Raw genomic sequence first — 24,071 nt, forward strand, 5'->3', positions numbered from 1 at the left:
AAGCATTGTGCTCTGTGTGTGCGCGAGCACACATATCCACACATGGAACTCTGTGCATATGATTTTACTTATTTATTTTGCTTATTAGCCATCTTCCCTCAACCTCAGAATGTCACCTCTGTGAGCTGATAGTGTATCCCACTCCATTGTTATATCTATGGAGTATGGTAAACTAGTATAACCCAGTCAACATGCAATAAGCATTGGTAAATAAATGGCAAAGTCTGCACATCAGGCTATAGACAGACAGGACTAAGTTCTATCTTCTGGACACTCAATAAAGTAAGAGAAACTGTCGTGTAATCATTGCATCTGTACCATGAAGGGGTCAGCAAAAAGAAAAAGTGATCAGTATAAAAGAGAAAGTAATCAGTAATATACCAGGCCAGGTGTGTAATGAAGAGACGTGAAGGAGGAGAAAACATAGATCAAACGCTTTTAGTGCAGGCAGTATTCAAGGAAGTCTCTCCCCGGCCACACACAACACTTCCCAGAGAGAGAGGAAGAAGCACTACTACACAGGAAAGCCCAAATACATCATTATATAGCAATGGAATACTATTCACCCAAACAAAGAATGAAATTCTGCCATGTGGCACAACATAGATAGAACTGGAGGTCATTATGTTAACTGAATGAGGCAGGCACAGGACTACAGTACATGGTCCCATTCACCTGTAGAACCTAAAACAACTGATATCTTGGAAGTGTGCATAGAATGGTGGATCCCATAGGCCAGGGACAGCAGTGCTGAAGGGAAGAAGAAGAAGAGTGATCAATCAGTAAGTACTGTTCCAGTTGGATAACAGCTAGAAGTCCCTGTGTGCTAATGCACGGTAGAGCGAATATTTCACAAGAATAGGTAGAAGAAAGGATCTGAGTATTTTTTATCATAAAGAAATGATCAATATGAGTTGGGTGCTGGTAGCTGACATCTGTAATCCCAGCTACTCAGGGGTTGATATCTGAGGATAAAAGTTCAAGCCAAAGACTCTGAGAGACTCATCTCCAATTAACCACCAAAACTCCAGAAATGGAGGTATGGCTCAAGCAGTAGAACACTAATCTTAAATGGATGAGGAAAGGTAAGGAACAGCACAAGACCCTGAGTTCAAGCTACAGTACTGGCACAAAAAAAGGAAAGGAAAGAGAAAAAGAAAAGGGAAAGGAAAGAAAAATATAAGAAGGTAAATATAACTAGCCTACTTTAAACATCATGTTATGTATATACATATAGAGACATCATCCTGTACCCCATAAACACATACAATTTTGATGTTTTATGTATCAATTCAAAGATGAAAATTTTAATTTAAATCTTAAAAATCTGTCCTAAGATTTTCACACACACACAGAATAAGTATTCTAAATGTTGAGGTGATAAAGTCTGCAGTAAACAAAACTCATTTTAGCTCTTCAAAAATGAAGAAAAAAGCAGAACATTATGCAGAAGGATGACAAACAATCCAGGGAAAGGCACCCAAGGCCTGCTGTCATCCTCACACTGCCCACTGTACCCCCTCCACCGCCCCCACCTTCCCCAGCCATCCACAGGGGCTCTGCATTTCTTTACAGAAGCAACCCATCCACTCAGCATCCATGTAGATAGCATATAATAACGTCCTGCAGAAAATCGTCACCTCTGTCCAATTTCTCCCCCTCTGAAGTTTGTTCTTCCATATGCCAACTTTCGACCTCATCAGACAAATGAAGAATGGTGTCACCTGGTCCAAAATTCAATTTCTACTCCCCTTACTGTGATTTAGCAATTACAACAGAAATTTCCAGGCAAAGGACATGCCTATGATTTCAAGGATGCAATTCTCTACTTCTCCTCACCACCCCACCCCTTCCACCATCCTGGCCTCCCCCTATCTCTGGGCTGAGAGAAGCCTTTTAGTTTGGAGGCACTGCTATCCAGTAAGTCTTCTTCAGCCACATTACTTAATCATTCCAGAGACTGGCTTTGACTGCAAATCTGCTCCTGTTCACCCCTTCGGGGTCCCATTTGCTTGATCTTCACCCTTCAGGCTAATGAAGCAGTTGAGGACCTTGTAGGATACCAGTTGCTAGGATACAGAGAAAAGCCTCAAGACAGAGGACCACAGAGCTGACATTTAAGGAGGAATGTCAAAAATACCCTAAAATAAAATCTGATTTCCCCAAAGAACCAGGAAGGGGAAAAAGGCAGAGAGGTGAGTGTGTAGAAGAAGGAAAAAGGAAATGAGGTCAACTCTTGTAAATACTTTTCCTATAACTAACACTGGACCTTTTGGGGACAAGATCTTCACATCATAGTCTATCTATCAGTGGAAGGAAATGTGGTTTGACTTATTTCCTAATTTTTCTTTCACCCTCTCCATTAGATTTTGTTCTCAGTTGTCCATCTCTTTTAATGGTTTTACTGTATAGAGCTCTGAAAAATCCTGTGCTCAATTCTAAAAAGAAAAAAGAAAAGAACGAGACAGGTATTATACGCTATCTGTTAACCACCCATTATGGTCTGTGAACCCAGAACAGGAATGTGCTTGCTCCCCAATGAATGGATGATCTCTCTCACTCTGTAGCAAGATCAAGTTCAGAATGAAGGGACGGAAGGGGAAGGCAGCTCCCAGGAGTCCAGGAATGGACCAGCATCTCACAAGGCTGACCCAAAGACCATCAGGAGACTGTCCCCTTCTGGGTTTTGATCACATACTTCTGAAGGCAGAGAAATGTTTTTCTGGAGACAAACCAGTTTCCCTTAAAGGAACATGCATATTCATATGTCTTCTACAGCTAAAAAGACAGAACCACCTACTAATTACTCCCTTAGCCAACCTCGCATGACAGGACTGAATAACTATCACCCCTTGTGCTTGGTGCTTAGGTCCATGATCCAAAAGCCAAAACAGAACCTGATTGACGTCCAGATTCCACTAACATTAAAAGATGTATTGACTCAAATTTTTTTGAAGTGACATGAGGTAATTATTTAGATTTGAGTCTTGGCCTTGGATCTAGCCAGTGGCTGGGCACCCTTGCACAGCAGGAGAAGAGGTCAAGTATAACTGGATTTCCGACCAGGTGCTGGGCTGGGCTATTTTTATGGGGTAAGGATGGTGGGCCCATTGTGGCTGGAAAGCCTGACCGAGTAGGAGGAAGGAAGCTGCAGATTGGGCCTGAGCCAACTGCCGTCTTGTATGACCTTGAACATGTCAATGAACTTTGGCTTCCTTATCAACAGAATGGAGGCTAGGAAGCCCTTGCTAAAGGTCAATTCTTTTCTATTTTATTGTAATTCTAGTACAATGAAGAAAGAGGAAACATTTGAGGCTCTTGAGCAATACTGCTGATAGAATGAAAGTGTGTTAGGGAAATAAATCTGTCATAAGAAGTAACTTGAGGAGACTGAGCCAGGGGAGGGAGGCTTTGAGCAGTTGCACAGGTCCTGACCTTGCAAGTGTTGGCTCTGGGCACTCATATCTCAAATTAAACAATCCAGAAGAGAAAGCCAGACCTAGGAAGTTAGTAAGGAGTGAGGTCTATGGTGAAGATGTCCACCTTTCCTTTCATATCTCTTGGACTGTGTTTAGAGATGCATTGTTGGTGGATGACTTTGTTTCGTGTAACAAAGATCCTTTTAAAAAAAAGGCCAAATTCAAATTGCATTTGCAATTTTTTAAATTCTGCATATCTTTTAAATTTTTATTATTAAGTAGTTGTACAAAGAGGTTACAATTCCCTAAGTCAGGTTGTGAGTAATATGACTATCTTAACAGTGTTAGGGCCAGCATTTAAATTTTTATCTTGTAAAAACACTGGAGTTGAATGTACGCTTTAGGATTCAAGTTACATGCTTGCTGCTTCTTAACCCAAAATTCATCTCTTGCTTCTTAACCCAAAATTCATCTCCCTTTGGATGTGCTTTGGGACACAGAAGATGGACCTAGGGCTTACCGTTACTTTCCAGCTGAGGAACTTTAACCTGTACCAAGAGAATGCACTGGAAAAATTTCCCCCAGGGTCAAGAAGAATGCTCCCACCATAGAAGAATCCACACGGAAGCCCTCAGGTCTCCTGTACCCCTAGATCCTGTTCCCCCTTCCGGGAGTCAATTCTAAGGTCACCTAGGAGTCAATTCTAAGGTCCCCAGCACAGGTCATCTGGCCAAGTTTATGTCCTCAGACCAGTTTTTGCATCACAGGGAGGTGGCGAGGACCCCATGGGAGAAGCAGGGTCTGCTCCCCACCCCCACTACCTCACACCTTTTGTTTGTTCTGGTCCTAGGGCTTCAAACAGGGCATAAGCATTTTGTCTAGGCTAGGTCTACTTCCGCTTCTTGATGGTTAATTGGAGGTAAGACTCTCAGGGACTTTAACATCAATGCTGCCTGTCCTCAGACAGGCCACATAGGCTCTTTTCTGCATCTGTTTCATCTAGACCTACTAGAGCCATTTCAGCCCCTTTGTTCTGTTAACCAGCTTTGACTAGTGGCCAGTTCTTTAAGTTGAACATCCCCTGTTTAAATAAATAATGGTATAATTTCTGGTTGGACCCTGACTGATATATCAAGTGTTCCAGATGGTCCCCATACAAAGGAAAATTTAAAGTAATTATACTAAAGCAGGCCAATGATATACAGCTATTTAAAAAAATGGTTTGTATTATGGAAACATAGGTCATCACATTGCAAAGTCACACAGTCAGGTTACAAAACTACACAGAAGCAAGAGTTCAGAATACAATGAGTGTGTGCACTGGGAGATACCGGCACCGAGGTAATCCCTGTATAATGCTACTAATGATAGGAAGGACAGAAAAAAGGAAGGATGGAAAGAAGGAAGGAAGGAAGGAAGAAAGGAAGGGAGGGAGGGAGGGAGGGAGGGAGCGAGGGAGGGGAGTGGGAGGGATGGAGGAGAGGGAGGGAGGGGAAGAAGCCCAAAAGATGGCCTACATGATTAAGACAGAAAGTAACTTCTGGCAAGTTCTAGACAAACTTGCCCAAGCTAAGTGAATCACACTGAACTGCTTCATTTATTCTTAGGGATAGAGCCCTGCTGGCCAGCCCCTCCCACTATGGTCAACTTTAACCTAGCCACCAATCAAAGGGCAAGGTGCAAATATTTACCTTTGAGTTTCAGTGGATAAGGTAATGCCTACAGTCTCAGAGAGCCACCAAGTCTGGAGGCAAAAACTGTATTGACAGGGGAGATGTTTATGCTTGAAAAATAATAAATTAAAAAGTTGTAAAGGGTCATTGGCAGGGATTGCCAAGGACATTTACTTCAGCTAGAAAAATGCCACCTCCATGGCCAGACCCAGGTAACACCAAAACAACAACACAACAAGTACAAGCACTTCCAGCTGAGAGCTAAGGGACTTAGTATGTGAAGCACCCAGGGGAGCATGGCCAGGATGAAGTTACATAGGGCCACATGGCCCACAGAACAGAAATAACCTAGCAACACTAAGTAGCAACACCAGGTGTTAGGTGGGCCTAGGGCAAACCCAAAAGGTTCAATAACTCTTGGTCATTTGGGCATGTGCCATTCCTGAGACACAACATATACTCATAATCTGAGTACCTGGCATATAGTAAATGGATATAATTGCCTCTCAGTGCCAAAGCCCACAGATGTCCAAGCCCATTGTTCAAAAAAGGTATAAGTAGAGCTGTGGCTTTAAGTGTTAGTGCACTATAGCCTTGTGCAGAAAAGCTCAGGGACAGCATCCAGGCCCTGAGTTCAAGCCCCAACACCAACAAAAAAGGTGTAGTACTTGAATAGAACCATGTGATCTTCTCATGTCCTTTAAATTATCTCTAGATTGCTTATAATCCCTAATTAATACAGTGTCAAGGCTATGTTGTTAGACTGGATTGTGTGTAACAACAACAAGGAGAAAAAAAATCAGTGCATACTCAGTCTGGAGGCCTTTTTAAAAATCATTTTCTACCCAGGGTGAGTTGAGTTGTATTCATCTAAGCAGAGACCACAAATGCAGAAGGGCGACTGTACCTGAGCACAGTGTCTCTGGGCCTCCCTTCCCACACTGCTACCTGAAGACAGTTCCCACACTGTCACCGTGAGGATTAAACTAGACAGTGCAAATAAGGGCTCTGCTTGACATGCTCATGAAATATGCAAAGGCCCAATTATCACTCATAAGAAGAGGCAGATTCTGCAGCCAGACAAGAGGAAAATCTGCCCCAGGTTGAGAAAGAGAATCTCTGACCGAAGAAGAAGACCAGGGAGGCATACTTGATGTCCAGGCCTGAGACAGTAGACTTTTAGGGTTCTCTTTGCTTTTCCCTTTCTGGTCCTGGGTGTTTAGGGAATCTGTTGAAATCTCTGGTTCTCTTCTCAAAATGTTTGTAAGAACATAAAATAAAATGTGGATGCTTGCTAAGAAACCAAAGAGCCATCCCAATATTTTAATCGGTTTCATAGTGCTATACAATCAATGCAGGACTGAGACAACGTCTTCTGTGTGAGCCAGACAGTATTTTAAGTGTACTGGGACAGGAGGGATCAGCTACAACAGTGACACATGGATGAATGGATACGGCCACATTCCAGGCCACTTAATATGCAGAAACAGGTGGCACCTCAGATGTGGTTCAAGGCTGTTGTTGCTGACTTCTTCATTCATAAACAAGATTAAATAACAAGATTTGTTAGGAATTCTAGTAATCAGCATGATCCCTAATCAAATGTAATGGTCATAAATGACATTTTAGATGTGAAAAATGGAACCAGGTACCTGGAAGGGATGAACAGGGCTAGGAAAGATGGGGAGAAAGGGGAAAACAATAGATAGGGAGCCACTGATCAAGATGCATTGTACTCATAAACCTATATGTTGACTAGAAAGCTCTGTAGATTACTGAAAGATACCTTGAAGAAACAAGTAACATTTTAAGGTAACTGTAATGAAAGCAGCAAATATCTCTCATCTCGCTCAGTGACATAGGGGCACAGATACTACTTATATTGTTACGGTTTCTTGCCATAGTAAGATTTTAATACAACTGCAACTCTATTCTCTTACACGTTCAAGGACAAGACGTTACAACAATGGCTTTTCATCACAGTTACAAAAAAAACCCAGATTCCTCTCATGGTTTAGAAACTCAGACTGGGGTGGCCGTGGCCAAGGTCTCTCTGGAGCCTTCTCCCACCCAGCTCACTGTCCTGTCCTTTGTTCTATCACACAGGGTGCTCTGACACGCTTCAGGGATGGCACAAGCTGTCCCCTTCCTGGGAATGTTAGGATCTGGCTCCAGGGCAATCTTAGAGACAATCCTTACAGAGAGTACCTCGGCCAGGATGGACAGCCAGGGCTTTGCATGGAAATGAAGATAGTGTCAGGGAGAAAAGACAAAATGTATGGATGCACAGCCTTGACATTGACACCAACCTTCAATAGCACTCCTGCCTAGTTTGTGGGGATTCACATGGTTGGAAGACTAAGCCCCTTACATCTCCAGTTTGGCTGCCAGATCCCTCTGCCAATGGCCTTATTTGTTTCTATCCAGCTGATTATAAACCTGAATCCAGCCAGATCATATTTCTAACCCATTCTTAAAACTATATTCCAGATCAGCCTTTCAGAATAAACCAAAATAGTAACAGCCACGATACTGTGATTCTGTAGCTTTATCATGTTACTCACTTTTAAAAAAATAAATATCTCACCAGTTGCCTGTGGCTCACACCTATAATCCTAGATACTCAGGAGGCTGAGATCTGTGGGCTAGGGTTCAAAACCAGGCAGGAAAGTACACAAAACTCTTCTCTCCAAGAATCACCAAAAAGATGAAGTGGAGCTGGAACTCAAGTGGTAGAGCACTAGCCTTGGGCAAAAAAGCTCAGGGACAGTATCTAGGTCCTGAGTTCAAGTCCCAAGACAGGCACCAGCACCCAAGAAACAAACAAACAAATATTTTGTTCATTTTCTAAAAATGTCCTGTCTTTTTCCACACTCACCAGAATATATATTCAAAGAAGAGTGGCCATTAGCCAGGCACCAGTGGCTCATGCACATAATCCTAATTATTCAGGAGCCTGAGATCTGAGGACTGAGTTTCAAAGCCAATCAGTACACACAAATCCAAATCTTTTTTTTTTTGTATTTTATTTTTTATTGTGAAAATACTGTACAGAGGGGTTACAATTACATGGGCAAGATAATGAGTACATTTCTTATCAAGCATTGTAGCCTCCTCCTTTTTTTACACTACTCATACAAATCCAAATCTTATCTCCAAGTAAACAGCAAAATGTTAAAAAGTGGAGGTGTGGCTTAAGTGGTAAAGAGCCAGCTTTGTGTGAAAAAACAAGTGAGTATGAGGGCCTGAGTTCAAGTGCCAGTACAAACACACACACACACACACACACACACACACACACACACACACATACACACAGAATAGTGGACATCAACTTTTGTTCATCACCAGTGCCTAGAGCAGTCGACCAATGCTTTCAAATGAATGGAATAGGTGTTTTAATCCTAGTGGAGCCTGGAAAAATAATCAAAATATATTACACACTGAAGCTAAGAGGCCACTTACATCTTCAAGAACAGAAATAACCAGAAATAAAACCATATACTTACAGTTATCCGATATTTGATAAGGGAGCCAAAGATATAGAGTGGAAAAAGATAGACTTTTCAATAATTGGTGTTGGGAAAACTAGGCATCCATATGCAAAAAAAAACTAAAAATGAGTCCCTAATTGTCACCATGCACAAATATCAACTCAAAGTAGATAAACTGAAACTTTGAAATTACTGCAAGAGGGAGTAGAAGAAACACTGGAACTCATAGACATAGGCAGAAACAATTTTTGGAAAGAGTCCCAGGGGCACAGCAGATAGGAGAGACTTGACAAATGGGACTACACCAAACTAAAAACTTTCTGCACAGCAAAGGACACAGTTACTAAACTAGAAAAACAGACAACAGACTGGGAGAAGATCTTTAACAGCAGTACATCAGACAAAGGCTTAATATCCTATATATACAAGGAGCTCAAGAAACTAACTCCTCCCAAAGCTAATAAACCACGCACTAAATGGGCAAAGGAGCTAAGGAGACACTTCTCAGAAGAAGAGGTAAGAATGGTAAAGAAACACATGAGGAAATGCTCAACATCCCTGGTCATAAAGGAAATGCAAATCAAAACAACTCTGAAATTCACCCCAGTTAGACTGGCCAACATCCTGAATTCAAACAACAAATGTTAGGGGACATGTGGGGGGAAAGGAACCCTATTGCTGTTGGTAGAAATGTAACCACTCTGGATGGAAGTCTGGAGGTTCCTCAAAAAATTAAATATAGATCTTCTCTACAACCCAGCAATACCACTCCTGAGCATCTATCCACAACACCATAAGCCAGAATACCCTAAAGACACCTACACAGCCATGTTCAATGCTGTACGATTCGCAATAGCCAAGTGTAGAAACAGCCCAAATGCCCTACAATAGATGAGGGGATCCAAAAAACGTAATACCTATACACAATGGAATTGTACACAGCTGTTAGAAAGAACAGTATTATGTCATTTGCAGGGAAATGGATGCACCTAGAACAAATCATGTTAAGTGAAGTAAGCCAAGGTCAGAGAGACAAACAACACATTATTTTCACATATGCAGAAGCTGGATCTAAATTACACTGGGACATAATATATTATACAGGTCTCTAGCATGTACACACAGTGAGACCAAAGGGGACACTCTGGAGGGGAATAGAAAGGCATAATGCCTATGTGCATCTAAAAAGGTGCTTATAAAATAATATTTATTGAAATTAACTTCAGGATATGAAAACAAGAGCAGTTTTTCTTTTCTGCTGTTTTTGTTTTCTTTTCTTTTTGTTCTGTTTGTTCTCTTATATGTCTTTGGAATGTAAGGGGAGGCAAAGAAATGGAGGGACAAAGGATGAACAAACGCAGCAATGATACTCACTAGACACTCTGTTGAAAATGAACTATACAACTTGTGGGTGGGGATGAGAGGGAAAAACAGAGACAGGGAGGGCTGACAATGTCGAAAAAGAAATGTACTCTGTTTTGAGCATTTTCAAATAAAAATAATTTTTAAAAAAGAATAGAATTGCCCTTTCTCTTCCCATCTACAAACAAATCTCAAACTATCTTTCCTTTCCCTCCCTGTCTACTTCATGACTATTCCAAGGTGCATGTGTCTCTACACATCTTTTAAGAGAGAGAAGCGAGAACATTGCTCAAGTTCCACTATCAGGCGTGTGTGAGATGAGTCTCACGTGTAATGAGCCATCAGCTGACTCCTGCTGGGACAGCTCCCAGCATCTGAGGCTCAAAGTCCAGAACCACACTCAGAAATCCAGCCTTCAGAGTCCCAAGAAGAAGGGTCCCTGTATGAGAGACTGGACAGGGCCCTTCAGAAAACAAGGTCTAGACTCTCAGCCGGAAGGGAACCAACTCAACAGTACAGGGTAGTAAATAGATGGACTGCCACTTGAATCCCACTGTTCTACCTTTTCTCTTTCCCTTCCTTTTGCCAGAAGAGAAAATGCAATCTAAGGAGATTTTCCTAAATAAGTGAGTAGCAAGCACACTATGTGTGAGAAGACAGTTAAACAACCAATACTTTCAAAAGTGTTGAGAAACCACATGCAAATCAAGATCATAATGAGATACTATCTTACCAGTCATGATGGCTATTGCAAAAAGACAAATAACAACAACAAATCCTGATGAGGATTCACAGAAAGAAAGCTAGACACAAGTAGTGAGAATGCAGTATTACTACAGACATTTGGGACAACAGTTTAAATGTTCCTTATAACGCTAGAAATGGAGTTACCATCTGGTCCAGCAATTCCGTACTGAGTCTGCGTCCAAAGGGAAGAAATCAGTATGGGAGGGGGGAGTGTAGTTGTGGAGATGGGAGGGAAGGGATGATAGGGAAAAAACAAAGGAGGAGGCAACAATGCTTGATAAGAAATGTACTCATTACCTTGCTCATGTAACTGTAACCCCTCTGTACAGTATTTTCACAATAAAAAGCTTATTTTTTTTAAAAAAAGAAATCAGTATGGAACAAAAATGCAGCTGGATACCAAGAGCTCATGCCTGGGTTGCCAGCTATTCAGGAGACAATCTAGAGAAACCAAGTTTGAAGTCAGCCTGAGCAGAAAAGTCTGTGAGACTCTGTCTCCAATTAACCAGCAAAAACAAACAAACAAGTTAGATGTGTGGCTCAAATGGTAGAGCATCTGCCATGAGCAAATAAGTGGAACAAGTGCAAGGCTAAGTTCAAATCTTGGTACTGGCAGAATAAAAGGAGGAGGAGGAGGAAGAGGACCAAGAGGAGGAGACTGAAGAGAAGATGGAAGAGGAGGAAGAAAAGGAAGAAAAGAGAAGGAGGGTCTAAGGAGAGGGGAAGAGGGAAGGGAAGGGAACTAGCTAATTCAATTAGGATGTCATATTAAAATGTCTTCATAAGAGCCACCATTGAAAAATACTTCTTAATAAAACAGCTATGGCCTGTGTGGCAATACATACAACAACAAATATATGTCCACCTCCCATGAACCCATCCTGCAAATCTGCAAGCACAGAGGAGGCCTCTGCACAATTAAACTGAGATTGCACAAGCAGCCTGGCTCGGAAGAGAAAGCTGAAGAGGAAGTAAGCACAGGAAAAGATGCTCCACCTCTGTGACTGGAAAAAGACAGACTGCAGCCAAGAGAAGCCAGTGGCAGCCCTGCCCAGGTGCAAAGATCAGCCATACCCACACGACATGCAGGCAGCTGAATGCCCTGCCCGCTGTGGGAGGCTCTGAAGCTGGCAGGGAAAGGCAGTGTCCACCCAAGGGGTGATGGGTATCACTTCTCCAGCAAGGCTTTTCACATCTATTCTAGATTACATTCTACAATACATACAAGCACACACACACAACACAGCATTATTGTAATGACAAAGTTAAGAAAACAAGGGATTATCTGTAAGAAAATGGGTTAATCATGCCATGGGGACACCACACAAATCCATCTCCAAAATAGTTCTCAGAGGGGAAAAATCACATTACAAAGGGTTTCCTACATTAGGCTACCGATTATGTAAACCCCCCCTCCCCCTCTCTCTGTCTGAATCTCTCTGTCTCTCTCATCTGCTGTGGGGCTTGAACTCAGGGCCTGAGCACTGTTCCAGCTCTACTGCTGTGTTTTCTGGTGGTTAGCTAGAGATAAGAGTTTCACAGACTATCCTATAGGGGCTGGCTTCAGACTAGGATCCTCAGATCTCAGCTTCCTGAGTAGCGAGGATTACAGCACCAGCATCCAGCTAATGATATAAATTTGAAAGCCCAAACAATTCTATATAGTATCGATGGATATGTACCTATGTATAAAACCTATCAAACATTCATGAGAATCATATTCATCAAGCTAGGCACTAGTATCTCACTCCTGTGATCCTAGCTATGCTGGAGGCATAGATGAGGAGGATAGCATTTTTGACAGTCTGGGAAAAACATGTTACTAAGATTCTATCTCAACAGAAAAATCTGGTGTGTTGGTGCATGCTTGTCATCCCATCTACTATGGGAAGTATAAACAGGAGGATCATGGCCCAGGCTGGCCCAGGCCAAAAGAGAGGCCTTATGCTAGAAGTAACTAGAACAAAAGGGATGAGAAGCATGGCTTAAGTGGCAGAGTACCTGACTGCACAGTCATGGACATACAGTACCTCTTTTCAAGGTGGAGCAACATCACCACCCTTGGCTCTCTGCTCACTCCATCCACCTAACTGATTACCTTTCTTTCATCCCTCCTCTTCCTTTAGGATTTTTTTTCTCATGTCTATCTCTTGTGTCTGACCTCGGGGTATTGTACTAGCCATTAAATGATTATTGTAGGGCAACTGAAGGACAAAGGAGAGAAGATCTACATGTGTTTTTGACCTTGAGGAGCAGAGTAATTCTTTTCAAACTAGAAAGACATCCTTTACCCTTCATCAAACCATGATGGGTTCTAACACACATTGTCAAAACAGAGAACAAAATACAATACAGACTAAAAATATCTACAACAATAGTTTCATGAATCTTTAATGTTTCCCTACACATAATCTTTACCCTATACACACATACACACACATATGTGCACATGTGTACACACTCACAATGTACACATTGTGTCATCAGTCCAAAACTTTGAAAAGCAGAGGCTAACAGTTCCTTTAAAAGAAATACAACAGGGGCTGGGAAGTTGGCTTAATGGTAGAGCGCTTGCCTTGCATGCATGAGGCCCTGGGTTCGATTCCTCAGCACCACAGAAGCAAAAAGAAAAAAGCCGGAAGTGGCGCTGTGGCGCAAGTGGTAGAGTGCTAGCCTTGAGCTGAAGAGCTGAGGGACAGCGCCCAGGCCCAGAGTTCAGGCCCCACGACCGGGACCCAAAAAAAAAAAAAAAAAAATACAACAAAGCATAAAAATGACCAGAATTGTGCTTTGAAGATTTGCAAGTAAGTTTCTAAACATTTGTGAGGAGTAGCAGAGCCAAGCTTAAAACTAATCTTGTCTACTGATAGCAACTTTTTGTTCCCCCGCACCTTGTTAGTTGCTAGCATCATTGCAGGAAAACAAGAGCCTGTCTTTGAGAGCAGCCTACGTGTCACTCTTTATGCACCCTGAGCCTCAATGTTTTAGTAGCTGAGTCAATGTATTCATTGGTTTAATAGCTGAACTGGAGAACATGGAATTATCATGACCTCTGGCATTTATCTTTACCTGCAATTCTAGAAGCAGCCCTATCTTACCAAACACTAGCAAGGGAGCCCAACCAAGAAAAGTCAGCTGCCTCTGTAATCATCCTGTTATAGCTTGTACCCAACAATCAGTGGTCAACATTAAATAACATGTCATAAAACCCACTGACATCTGAGTAATGCTGGTGGCGGTCACTGCCCTTCTTCTCCCCCCTCAACTGATGTCTAGCTTCTAGCTTCACTCTGAAATAAGCACATAGGCTTCCAACTCCTCTCTGAAGCAAAAACACCCAACGAAAATGATAGCCTCCATCCCTTCCTCAAACTCTTCATTAGAAAATTCTGGAAATGTTTTCAGAGACTTCAGAAAGTCCACTGCCAGTTTGAGTCACTACAAGCAGCTTCAGCAGGATAATGATAGGGTGGCATGGATGGGATAGGGAATGGCAGCTGAAGGCCAATGTCAGGGCTGGATAGCACCCGGGGAAGTCAGGACAATTGAAGGGGAGGGAGGGACGTGCACACACATGTGCACATGTGCATGCATGTGTTCGATTTTCACAAAGTGTACTTGATGGATTAAGACTGAGTCAAGGAAGCCTAGAAGAAATATGTAACATTCTATCCTGGGCACGCTCTGAGAACCAGAAGCCAACGACTCATTATCCTGCCCTTGGCTGGGGAAAATCCAGTATCTTCTGAAAGATTACATACTACTAAATATCTTTTGAATTTCTGATAAGAAACATGCCAATGTAGGTTGTAGTGACTTAGCTCAGTGTCTTTCCTGTTTGGAAAATGGTTGCTAATCTGAATTTGTGCCCTTCCAAACCCACGTACAAGTCCAGTTGTTTCTTAGTCATTGGAAAATGTGTCAGGTGAATAGAGTACCTTTTCTAAAATTTTATTTTATTGTAAAGGTGATGTACAGAGGGGTTACAGTTATATAAGTAAGGCAATTAGAACATTTCTTTTCAACAGTGTTAGGGGTCAGGGGGAATACAATCAAGGTTTCTAAGCCAGTGCCTATGTTTTCCTTGGTGGAAAGTCTGAAGTATTTTTGTAAACTCACAAATCTGTTTCTCTGTGTCTACTGATTCTCAGAGCCCACTGTGTGAAATCAAGAACTGAAGGAAGGTAAGCCACACGAATACTAATGGACCCTAGCCCAGGGTGAAAGAGAGAAAAACTCACTTTCACAGAATTGTGCAAGCACAGAAGTTGGGAGGAAATTCTCTCTCCCCCAATCACAAGTTGGTCTCTAGCATTAACAAAAGAACTGGACGTGGGCCATAGAGGCTAGCTCTGATGAGTGAACAATGAAAACTAAGAGATCGTATAGTAAAAGTAGACATTATTAGAGATTCTTTGCTACCTTTCAACTTGGTTAACTGTTGCCATTGTTTTGTTTGGTAATAGGTTATATATACACTCTAAGGCACGAGGTGATCTCTGTATTTATTTCCCTACCAACCATTATTGCCACAAGAGATAAGTTTCCACAAGTGACCACATTTCCTAAAATACATCGCTTATTCCAAATAAAAGCTGTTTATATCCACGGGACAAGATTTACTTATGATGTTATAACATCTCACAAGTCCCTTAAAAAAACCTGCAGTCAATATCAGTCCAGCACTGATTTTATATGTTCATGAATCTTAATGTAATTTATTTTTTCTGTTAATTTTTTTCATCAGGTGTGAGAACTAAAGGCAAACTAACTCCCAAGCACTGATTTAGGATGTAAGAGGAATCCTAAGATGGATTTGCTTGCTCCCCAACTCCTCCACTGTGCAAATGAGAATGATAACTGAATTAACCATCATACAGAATTGATTAAGCAATTGATTGTGCTTTTTTATCTTACAAAGAAATGGCAAGGCATGCACCCAATAATCTTTGAACACATACATAGCATGTACAAGGAACCAAGTAAGACATTAGGGAGGAACATATAGGGTTGTTTTTCATTGTGGTTACTCTTTTATTTTATTGTTATTGTTATGTTTTGTGTGTGTGTTGGTCTTAGGCCTGAACTCAGGGCCTAGGCCCTTTTCCTGAGATTTTTGTGCTCAAAGCTACCACTCTACCACTTAAGTCATATCTTCTTATGTTGTTTTATTTTTCAATCATCAGGCAGAATCCTATTGAGGACAAAATACAAATCACACAGTGACACAGTAATTCAGCATAATAATGAAGACATGTGTGTCCTGCTAAGTTAACCAGGAACCCCAGAGACAAAAGACTAAAAAAAACAATGATTCCCACAGACTCGGAGAAAAGTGGTAGAGATCTAGCAGATGCTAAATTTAAAAAATAATTGCCAAATTGGAGTAAAGATAATTCAAAAGACAAAAAGGCAAGGTTTCTGGTAACCTAGCCAACCTAGGATCCAAAGGGATACTATGGTTTGAATGTGTTCCCCAAAGTTCCTATGTGGGAAATATAATCTGCAAATAACAGACTGGGGCAGGAAGGTGGGGTCCAAAGCAGGATGATGAGGTGCAGAGACCTGATCTGAGGGGTGCTGGAGGTTGGTTCAACAGGAGTGGCTGTGCACATAGGTAGTGGAGTGAGTGGCTTCCTGGAAAAGCCAGTTCACCCTAATCTAGCCTTTTCTTGTATGTGCTTTCCTGCAATTCCATCTACTTCTATGACTGCTGCAACAAGAAAGCCCTCACTTGAAACATGCGGTCTCCTGACCTTCACCCTCCTAGTCTCCGACCTCCAAAAAACAAATGATTCAGAAGTTGTGGTCTCCTGCTTAAGCAGGAGAAAATAGACTAAGACAGGAAAGGGAGATGGCTGTCCTGAAATGTGGTTATTTTCCTGTCTGTTGTCTCTTTATCCTCTGTACCTAGTCTGAAATGGAACAGGAGAGGAAGAAGGAAGGGAGGTGGAACTGAATTCCAAGTTAGGAAAGCTACACCAGGGAGACAAAGCAAGTGTACTTGGAGAATATTAACATGGTTGGAGAAAGCTGAGGTGAACAGAGAATAAACCTGAAGAGATTCGCTGGGGCTAGACAGCGATGTCCACCCTAAGTAAGAAGGCTCCCGTCTCCCTACAACAGTGGACACCAATCACAATGAGTCCCCACCTCAGGCAGTAAAAAGGAAGGGTGTGCCTAGAATCCAGTGAGGAACCACAATGTGGTTGTTCACTTCCTGTAGGAACTGGAGGAAAGAACCAGAGGCTGGTCACAACTCCTGCCAGAAGGCTTCAAACACACCCACCCCTGCCCACACCCCCTAAAATGTCTCATCACTGGGCTTAGAGGCCTGAATGGGATCTCATTCTACTTTTAAGTCTGACAGCTAGTGCTTAGAAGATAAAGAAATACACTGGTAAAAATATCATTAATAAATAAAGCACTGCAGAAACTGAAAACACATTAGGAACAATGGCTAACATTCATCATCTGTAATCTCAGGTACTCGGGAAACTAATCGAGAGACTCAAAGTTCAAGGCCAGCTTGAGCTACCCCCCAACTCTACCAATAAAAAGCTGTGCAGGGTGGTGTGTGGCCATCATCCCAGCTATATGGGATGCTTGGCTAAGTATAAATGTGTGGTCCAGGCAAGCCCTTGCCAAAAAGTGACAGCCTACTCAGAAAATAAATAAAGGAAAAAAGGGCTAGGAGTATGACTCAAGTAAGAGAACACCTGCTTATTACCAAGCGGAGTTCAAATTCCAGCACCATCAAAAAGATAAAAGAAAAATGAATAGCCACCAGTGTATACTCTACCTGGCTAGATTAAAAGATGTGTGAATTCTGTCTCAACAACCCTGCTTTAATAAGAGTTTAAAGACTATTCTGAAGATTTTTCAATATATGTAGAATCAGACTGGTCACCTTATAAACCTAAGTGATTTGAAAACCATAGCCCCAATAATCTCGCCAATCCTGATGCCTTCAGTAATCAGCAGTACCAATGAATCAACCCCTAGACTCAAAACTCTAGGTAGGGAGAATGTGTCCTAAATTCTCTTTCTCATCCCAGCACATAGGAACTTGTCAAATCTGGGCAAATAAAGTGTTCCTCCTTTACAGCCTTGACCAGATCTATCTGAAAACATGACAGACATTTTTAACTTATTTTTCTGTGAATATGTTAGAAGCATTTGGTATTTAAAATCAGGGCTAACTTTATCCTGTTAGAAGTAAAGAGGAAGTTATAACTAGATATAAGTTAGATAACTATTTATTAACATTACATCATTTGAGCAAAACACTTCATCAAGAAGACATCTCCGTGGGAAGAAATAAACACTTTTCCTCACACTAGTGTATTACCAGAGCCCTAAGCCAAGCTATCAAAGAACTAAGTCAGAGGTTTTTTAAAGGCAGACATTTCAGGACTATGACTTGATCCCATTTTTCCTTAGAATCAAAACTATTATAGACTAGTGCCTATAATGTGCCTATAATCCTAGCTAATCAGGAGGCTGAGATATGAGGATTCAGGTTCCAAGCTAGACACTCTTACCTCCAATTAACTAACAAAAAGCCAGAAGTAGAGTGTTAGCCTTGATCAACTGATGACTTTAAAGGCTCCATTTATCCTTTCTCCTTGCTTCTCATCTATGCCTCAATGTCCCCCCCCAGACACAGTTAAGATGGACACGCACATGTGTCCTTTTGTGCCACTTACTGTCACTGTAATCCAGCAATACAGGGAAAATGTCTGTGACAGTTTTGCAAAGTTGGAACTCTTCCCCGAGCTCAGCCCAGAGCCTGGCACACATAAGGAATCAATCGAGTTGCTTGTATTGAATGCATTCATGCGTGGGTATTCCCTCTCAGCCTGGCCATTTCCTTCTGGAAGCCATGCATCTGGAGCTCACCAAGTTCAAGACAAGCAGGCTGACTAGGAAAGTCCCGTGTTTGACAAAGGCAGGGTACAGACACACAAGCAGGCAACAGGACAGCCTTAAAGCATTGATAATAGACGTCAGGCTTGGTCAAGTATGAGAGAATGGATTCAGCAGAAGGGCATGTGTTTCAGAGGAGACCGAAGTCACAGAAGTGTCAAGAGGGGAAGGAGGACCAGAAGGAAAACATGATAGAAACACTTAAGAGTCAGCAAACCCAGAGGAGCTGAAGGACCAGGATTGTAGCACATTGCTTCCACTCCCCTCTGTCTGCCAAAAGCCAGACCTGAAGGGACTGGCCCAGCCTGCAGGTGTGACTGTGCATGACCTGACTGAGGTGTATGGTTTACTGAAGAAGCAGCAACTTCTTGTCCAAAGGATCCCGAATTTTACAACTGGTGGCAGAAAGAATAACTATTTCAGAGCTGGGAAAGCTATAAACTTCCTGGACTTGGGTTTGTTTGCTCCAATTAAAATGTCTGTCCTAGGAAAGGCTCTGTGATTGGAGGTCACAAAGATCTATACACAGGGATTTCAGTCAGGGGCACAACTGACCAATCACAAAGCTCCTCTCCTAGGGAGGCACAGACAGGAACTCACAATTCCTGCACCAGCCTTCCGCCCTCCTCATCTATACACTTCAATCCTTTCTGGAGGTTTGTTTTACTCTGCTAATGTAAGGCTCAATCAACCAAAGCACTGAACTAAACCCCACCCAAAGATGTCTGGGGTGCAGGCAGAGGCTACCCACAGTCATGTCCTCCCCATGACTCTGAGAAGGTCCAGGGCTGCCTGAGGACCTGTAGACCAAAGGAGTTGGGGAGGACAAAATGAGGGTGAGCCCAAAAGGACCCCACTTCTTCCCAAAGGCTCCTAGCTCAGCTTTCCAGGAGGCACCTGGATGAGGCTCACCTGATCTCTACCATGACAAGTGAAGGCATTTATCAGTCAGATGGAGAGTACTTTGGGCATTCTCAGGCTCTACAGTCCTCACAAAGCCTCCATTACTGTAAGTATGCAACCTCCTAGTGCTTCCTGCACTGAGACCTATATACTGGGATACCCAGCTTTCTGCACAAATAGGGTAAAGAAAACAAGGCAGTTTCCCATGTGCTAAACAAGAATGGCATTAGTACACATGTGTGTACACACGCACACACTCACACGTGCTCTTAGACAGCCAAAGTAGAACAAAGGGAAGTGAAAGGCTCTGTGAATCTCTGCTGAGTGTGGACGTCCACCCACATAGTGTCCACCCCACGAGAAATCATACCCTGAAACTGGTAACCAGGACGCTCAGCCTGTAACTTCTCTATTTAATCTCCTGAGACAATCGCTATCCTGAGCTGGAATCCACAGAAACAAATGGGGCCCAGATGGTGGTACAGAGGATCTCCAGGAGAGACCTGCAGGGCCCACCCACTTCTGACCTGAATAACCTGTGACCTCATTGTCTCATTGCTCTGCTACAGCGACCATAACACAAGTCTATGGGACTCAAAGGAGCATTCTCTCCTTATAATTCTTACTCAAAAAGCCAATTTTATAGAAACACGTGTCTGTTTTATTCTCTCTGTGTGTCTGTCTGTCTGTCTCTCTCTCCCTTTCTCCTCCCCTCCCTTTTCTCCCTTTCTCCCTCAGATATCACCCCCAAATAAGTAACCTTCTGGAACAGAACTTGAACTTACATATAACTAAATTTTACCTTCCTCTAATGCATGCGTGCGTGCGTGCGTGCGTGCGTGCGTGCGTGCGTGCGTGCGTGCGTGCGTGTGTGTGTGTGTGTGTGTCCTGGGACTTGAACTCAGGGTCTGAGCTCTGTCCCTTAGCCTTTTTGCTCAAGACTAGTGTTTTACTACTTGAGCTACAGCTCCCCTTCTGGCTTTTTGATGGTTAATTGGAGATAAGGATCTCATGAAGTTTCCTGTCCAGGCTGGCTTTGAACTGCAATCTTCAGATCCTTTCCTTCTGAGTAGCTAGGATTACAGGCATGAGCTCCTGGTCTCTGAGGCTTTTACTTGCAATCTATACTTCTGTAGACTGCTACTTAACATGCCATTTCTCTCATTGAACTGAAAAGCTCCAGTTCATGGACCAATACACAAATGAAGGTTTTCGGCAAAGGAGCTTGGATAACATGAAAAAAGCAAGGGAGATGTCTTCCTGGTAATATTAGAATGAATTGAAGAAGAGAATCAATAACTATAAGGTGGGAGAGTATCACCTCTTTGAGGTACTAGAGCAATTTTTTCTCCAACAGAAGGAGGGAAACCACCTCATATATGCGTCAAAATCAGTAACTAATGGCACACGCAAGTTTCAAACATGAATCACTGGTTTCCATGGTGATGCAAATATTGCCTAACAACTCACTGGTCAGTAAGTAACCAAGAAGACAGCAAGGAGGAAATTCAAGAATGGAACGAGGTCTCTATTTTCAGGAATATTTGCAAGAGCCTATATGAACCTACAGAATACTACAAGATAGCCCAGCTTCCACTGCACAGAGGCAAGATTTACCAGCCTCTCCTGCTCTGTGTGTGTCCAGCTCTTTGTCACACACAAACACACACAAAGCTAGAACCAGGAACAGCTGCAAAGGAAGTGATGACATTTTATTTACAAACACAGGGTTACAATTAGAAACACAAGCCTCTAATCTCTCTCTGCTACTTCCCGCTGGAGACCTGATAGCACATTTAGATGCTCTGTCCCTTTCAAACTAAACAAAACAATTTTCAGGCTAGGGCCTGGGCACATGGCTCAAGTGGTATAGCACCTGCCTATCAAGTGTCAAGCCCTAGGTTCAAATCCCAGTAATGCCTTGAGATAATTTCTCAGTAAAAAACAGGATTTTACAAAAAATAACTATGATATTCCTTAGAAGCATGTTTTCTCTTCGTCTGAATAGTTTGGTTTTTGTATTATATTATATTATATTAACTTGTGAGAAACAAAAAATCAATAAACAGGGGCTGGGAAGGTGGCTCAGTGGTAGAGCATTTGCCTTGCATGCATGAGGCCCTCGGTTCGATTCCTCAGCACCATATAAGCAGAAAAAGCCAGAAGTGGGGGCTGAGACTCAAGTGATAGAATGCTGGTCTACAGCTGAAGAACTGGGGGACAGCATCCAGGACCAGAGTTCAGGCCCCACAACCGAAAAAAAAAAATCAATAAGCAAACATAAATTTGCTTGGCTCAGTGTGCCTGGTACCTATTAATGCTAGATTCCCCTTTGCCCATCAGAGATCTTTTGGGTACTAAGTTTCCTTGCTTCTAGGTCCATTTATAGTCTTCACAAATCACTCCAAATTCAAGCTTTCTAAAGAGTGTGAAGATCACTCAGGAAGAAAGTTGGTTTCCAACAGTCATAAGCAAGTGACTATAAAGTGCCACATGTGACAAGATTTCCTGTCACTCTTCTAAGCATTTAAAAAAATAATAACACAGGGGAAACTGAGTGCTGCTACCTCACTCTTGTAATCCTAGTTACATCACATTTCAAAGCCAACCCAGGCAGTAAAGTCAATGAGAGTGTTATCTCCAATAAACTACAAAAAAAAAAAACAGAAAGGGAGCTGCAGCTCAATTTGTAGAGCATTAGCATTGAGCCAAAGAAACTCAAAGACAGCACCTAGGCCAAGACCAGGGGAAACAAATTAAGGAGAAAATAAAAATCTGAGGCAAGAGAACAAACTTAAGTCATCCAGTATAAAGTAAATTCTCTAACCCAGCAATATTTAATTGTTAAAAAGGAAATATGATTTGCTAGCAGGATTCAGAAACATACTTAGTCTTTACTCTTGAATAGATTAACTACTGTCTTATAAGTAGTAGAAGGGGTTTTTTTTGCTGTTTTTGTTTTGATTTTATTTTTCTTGGGGTCAGGTCATGGGGCCTGAACTTTCCCTCAGCTCTTCAGCTCAAGGCTAGCGCTCTACCACTTGAGCCACAGCCCCACTTCCCGCTTTTTTTCGTTTTACTTATGTGGTGCTAAGGAATCAAATCCAGGGCCTCATGCTTGACAGGCAAGCGCTCTACCACTGAGCCACCTTCCCAGCCCTGATTTTTTTTATAGACCCTATTTTCATGGATGGTAAAGACATAAAAAATGCATGCTAGGCCCTACACAGAAGAAACCCCTTACTCTGTGTACTGTCCTTCAGTGTAAGTATCCCTGATTAAAACAATGTGACTGGCCTACCTTTTCTGTAATATAGAAATTTGAACGGTCAGCATGTTGCAGTGCAAAGCATTCATGGTTGGCAAGAGATGACCTACAAAACATAGCATAAGTGATCAGAGAAACAAAAGTGCTCCTCTTCATTTTTATTTGTTCTCCAGGGGTGAGGTGAATTACATTCACTATGATTAGAATGGAGTCAGTCTCAAATAGGCACAATGGGGTCTCTAAAGAAAATGGCTTTAACTCACCTAAGACCCTAAGACCAACAGTCCTTTCCTCTCTGAAGTTCCTAGACCAAGGCTACTGCTCACCTCTAAGCATTTCATCAAGGCTTGGGGGTGGACGGACTTAAATTGTGAGTGGCAACATTCTTCATTTTGAAGAATTGAGGCAAAGAAATGATAGCAAGGTAAATGGCAGCAATTTAAACGTGTGAGAATTAGCACATTGCCAATTGTCACTGAATTCTTTAACTCACAATCAGTTCACCCCACACAGATTGGAACACACTAAGTATGGCAAGTCTTCTCTAACTTCCCCTAATATTCTATTCACAGTTCTGCTTTACAAGTCAAGAAATACCATGCGACTTTCCAATGTGCCCTTCCTCAGGATGGTTAGAACAACCCAGAGGGAGGAAAGGCGTGTCAGTCAGTGGGAAAATTCCACAAAACACACAATTACCCACGGACTTGTCTGTTAATTCTTCCACAGGGGCCTGTGGGATGCTTTCAGTGTATGTCAGATGGAGTGTGTATTTAACTCTTAGGAACATTTAGTCTAAAGGTTCCCTGCTTGGAAGGATGAAAGGAACATGAGTGTTCAAAAGAAATAATACCAACCCTCTGTACATATGGAGCCAGCCATTCCATGCTTTCTATTCTTCAAGGAGTAGGGGAAAGATTTTGGTGGAGAAAGAAGGGTAACTCTCACAAGGTAATTCTTTGTGACTAGCTAGGTCACATGAACAGTTATGAATAAGATTTATGGTTATCCTTTATTTACAGGATTATGGATAATATTCTATCCCTCCAGCGGAAATACTCTATGTTCCTGCCAAGGTATGGACTGAATGCTTCAGAAGAATCTTTGCAACACTTACCCATCACACACTTCCTTGATTATTGCAGACATGTTTTTTTCTGCAAAATAACAAAAAAGGAAATATTGTGGTTTCATTCCATTATTTTAACTGAAAAAAATAAAGCCACGTAAAGTTAAAAAAAAAAAAAACCTCTTGGCAAGGAGAATTTACATTTAG

At 42.1% G+C, this 24,071-nt stretch overlaps 1 protein-coding gene across 1 annotated transcript in view; it reads right to left on the reverse strand.

The window, feature by feature from the left end:
* The window catches only part of LOC122120775 (engulfment and cell motility protein 1-like), a 239,999-nt gene extending 216,051 nt beyond the window's left edge, over nucleotides 1-23,948 (reverse strand). Inside the window, 2 exon segments of the mRNA XM_042695014.1 lie at nucleotides 22,829-22,901; nucleotides 23,913-23,948. Of these exon segments, the coding sequence (XP_042550948.1) occupies nucleotides 22,829-22,901; nucleotides 23,913-23,944 (105 nt within the window). The 5' untranslated portion in view covers nucleotides 23,945-23,948.
* Nucleotides 23,949-24,071: the final 123 nt, after the last annotated feature.

The sequence above is a fragment of the Dipodomys spectabilis genome, unplaced genomic scaffold (genome assembly GCF_019054845.1).
Source record: "Dipodomys spectabilis isolate Male_0828 unplaced genomic scaffold, ASM1905484v1 ptg000178l, whole genome shotgun sequence".
Classification (NCBI taxonomy): domain Eukaryota; kingdom Metazoa; phylum Chordata; class Mammalia; order Rodentia; family Heteromyidae; genus Dipodomys; species Dipodomys spectabilis.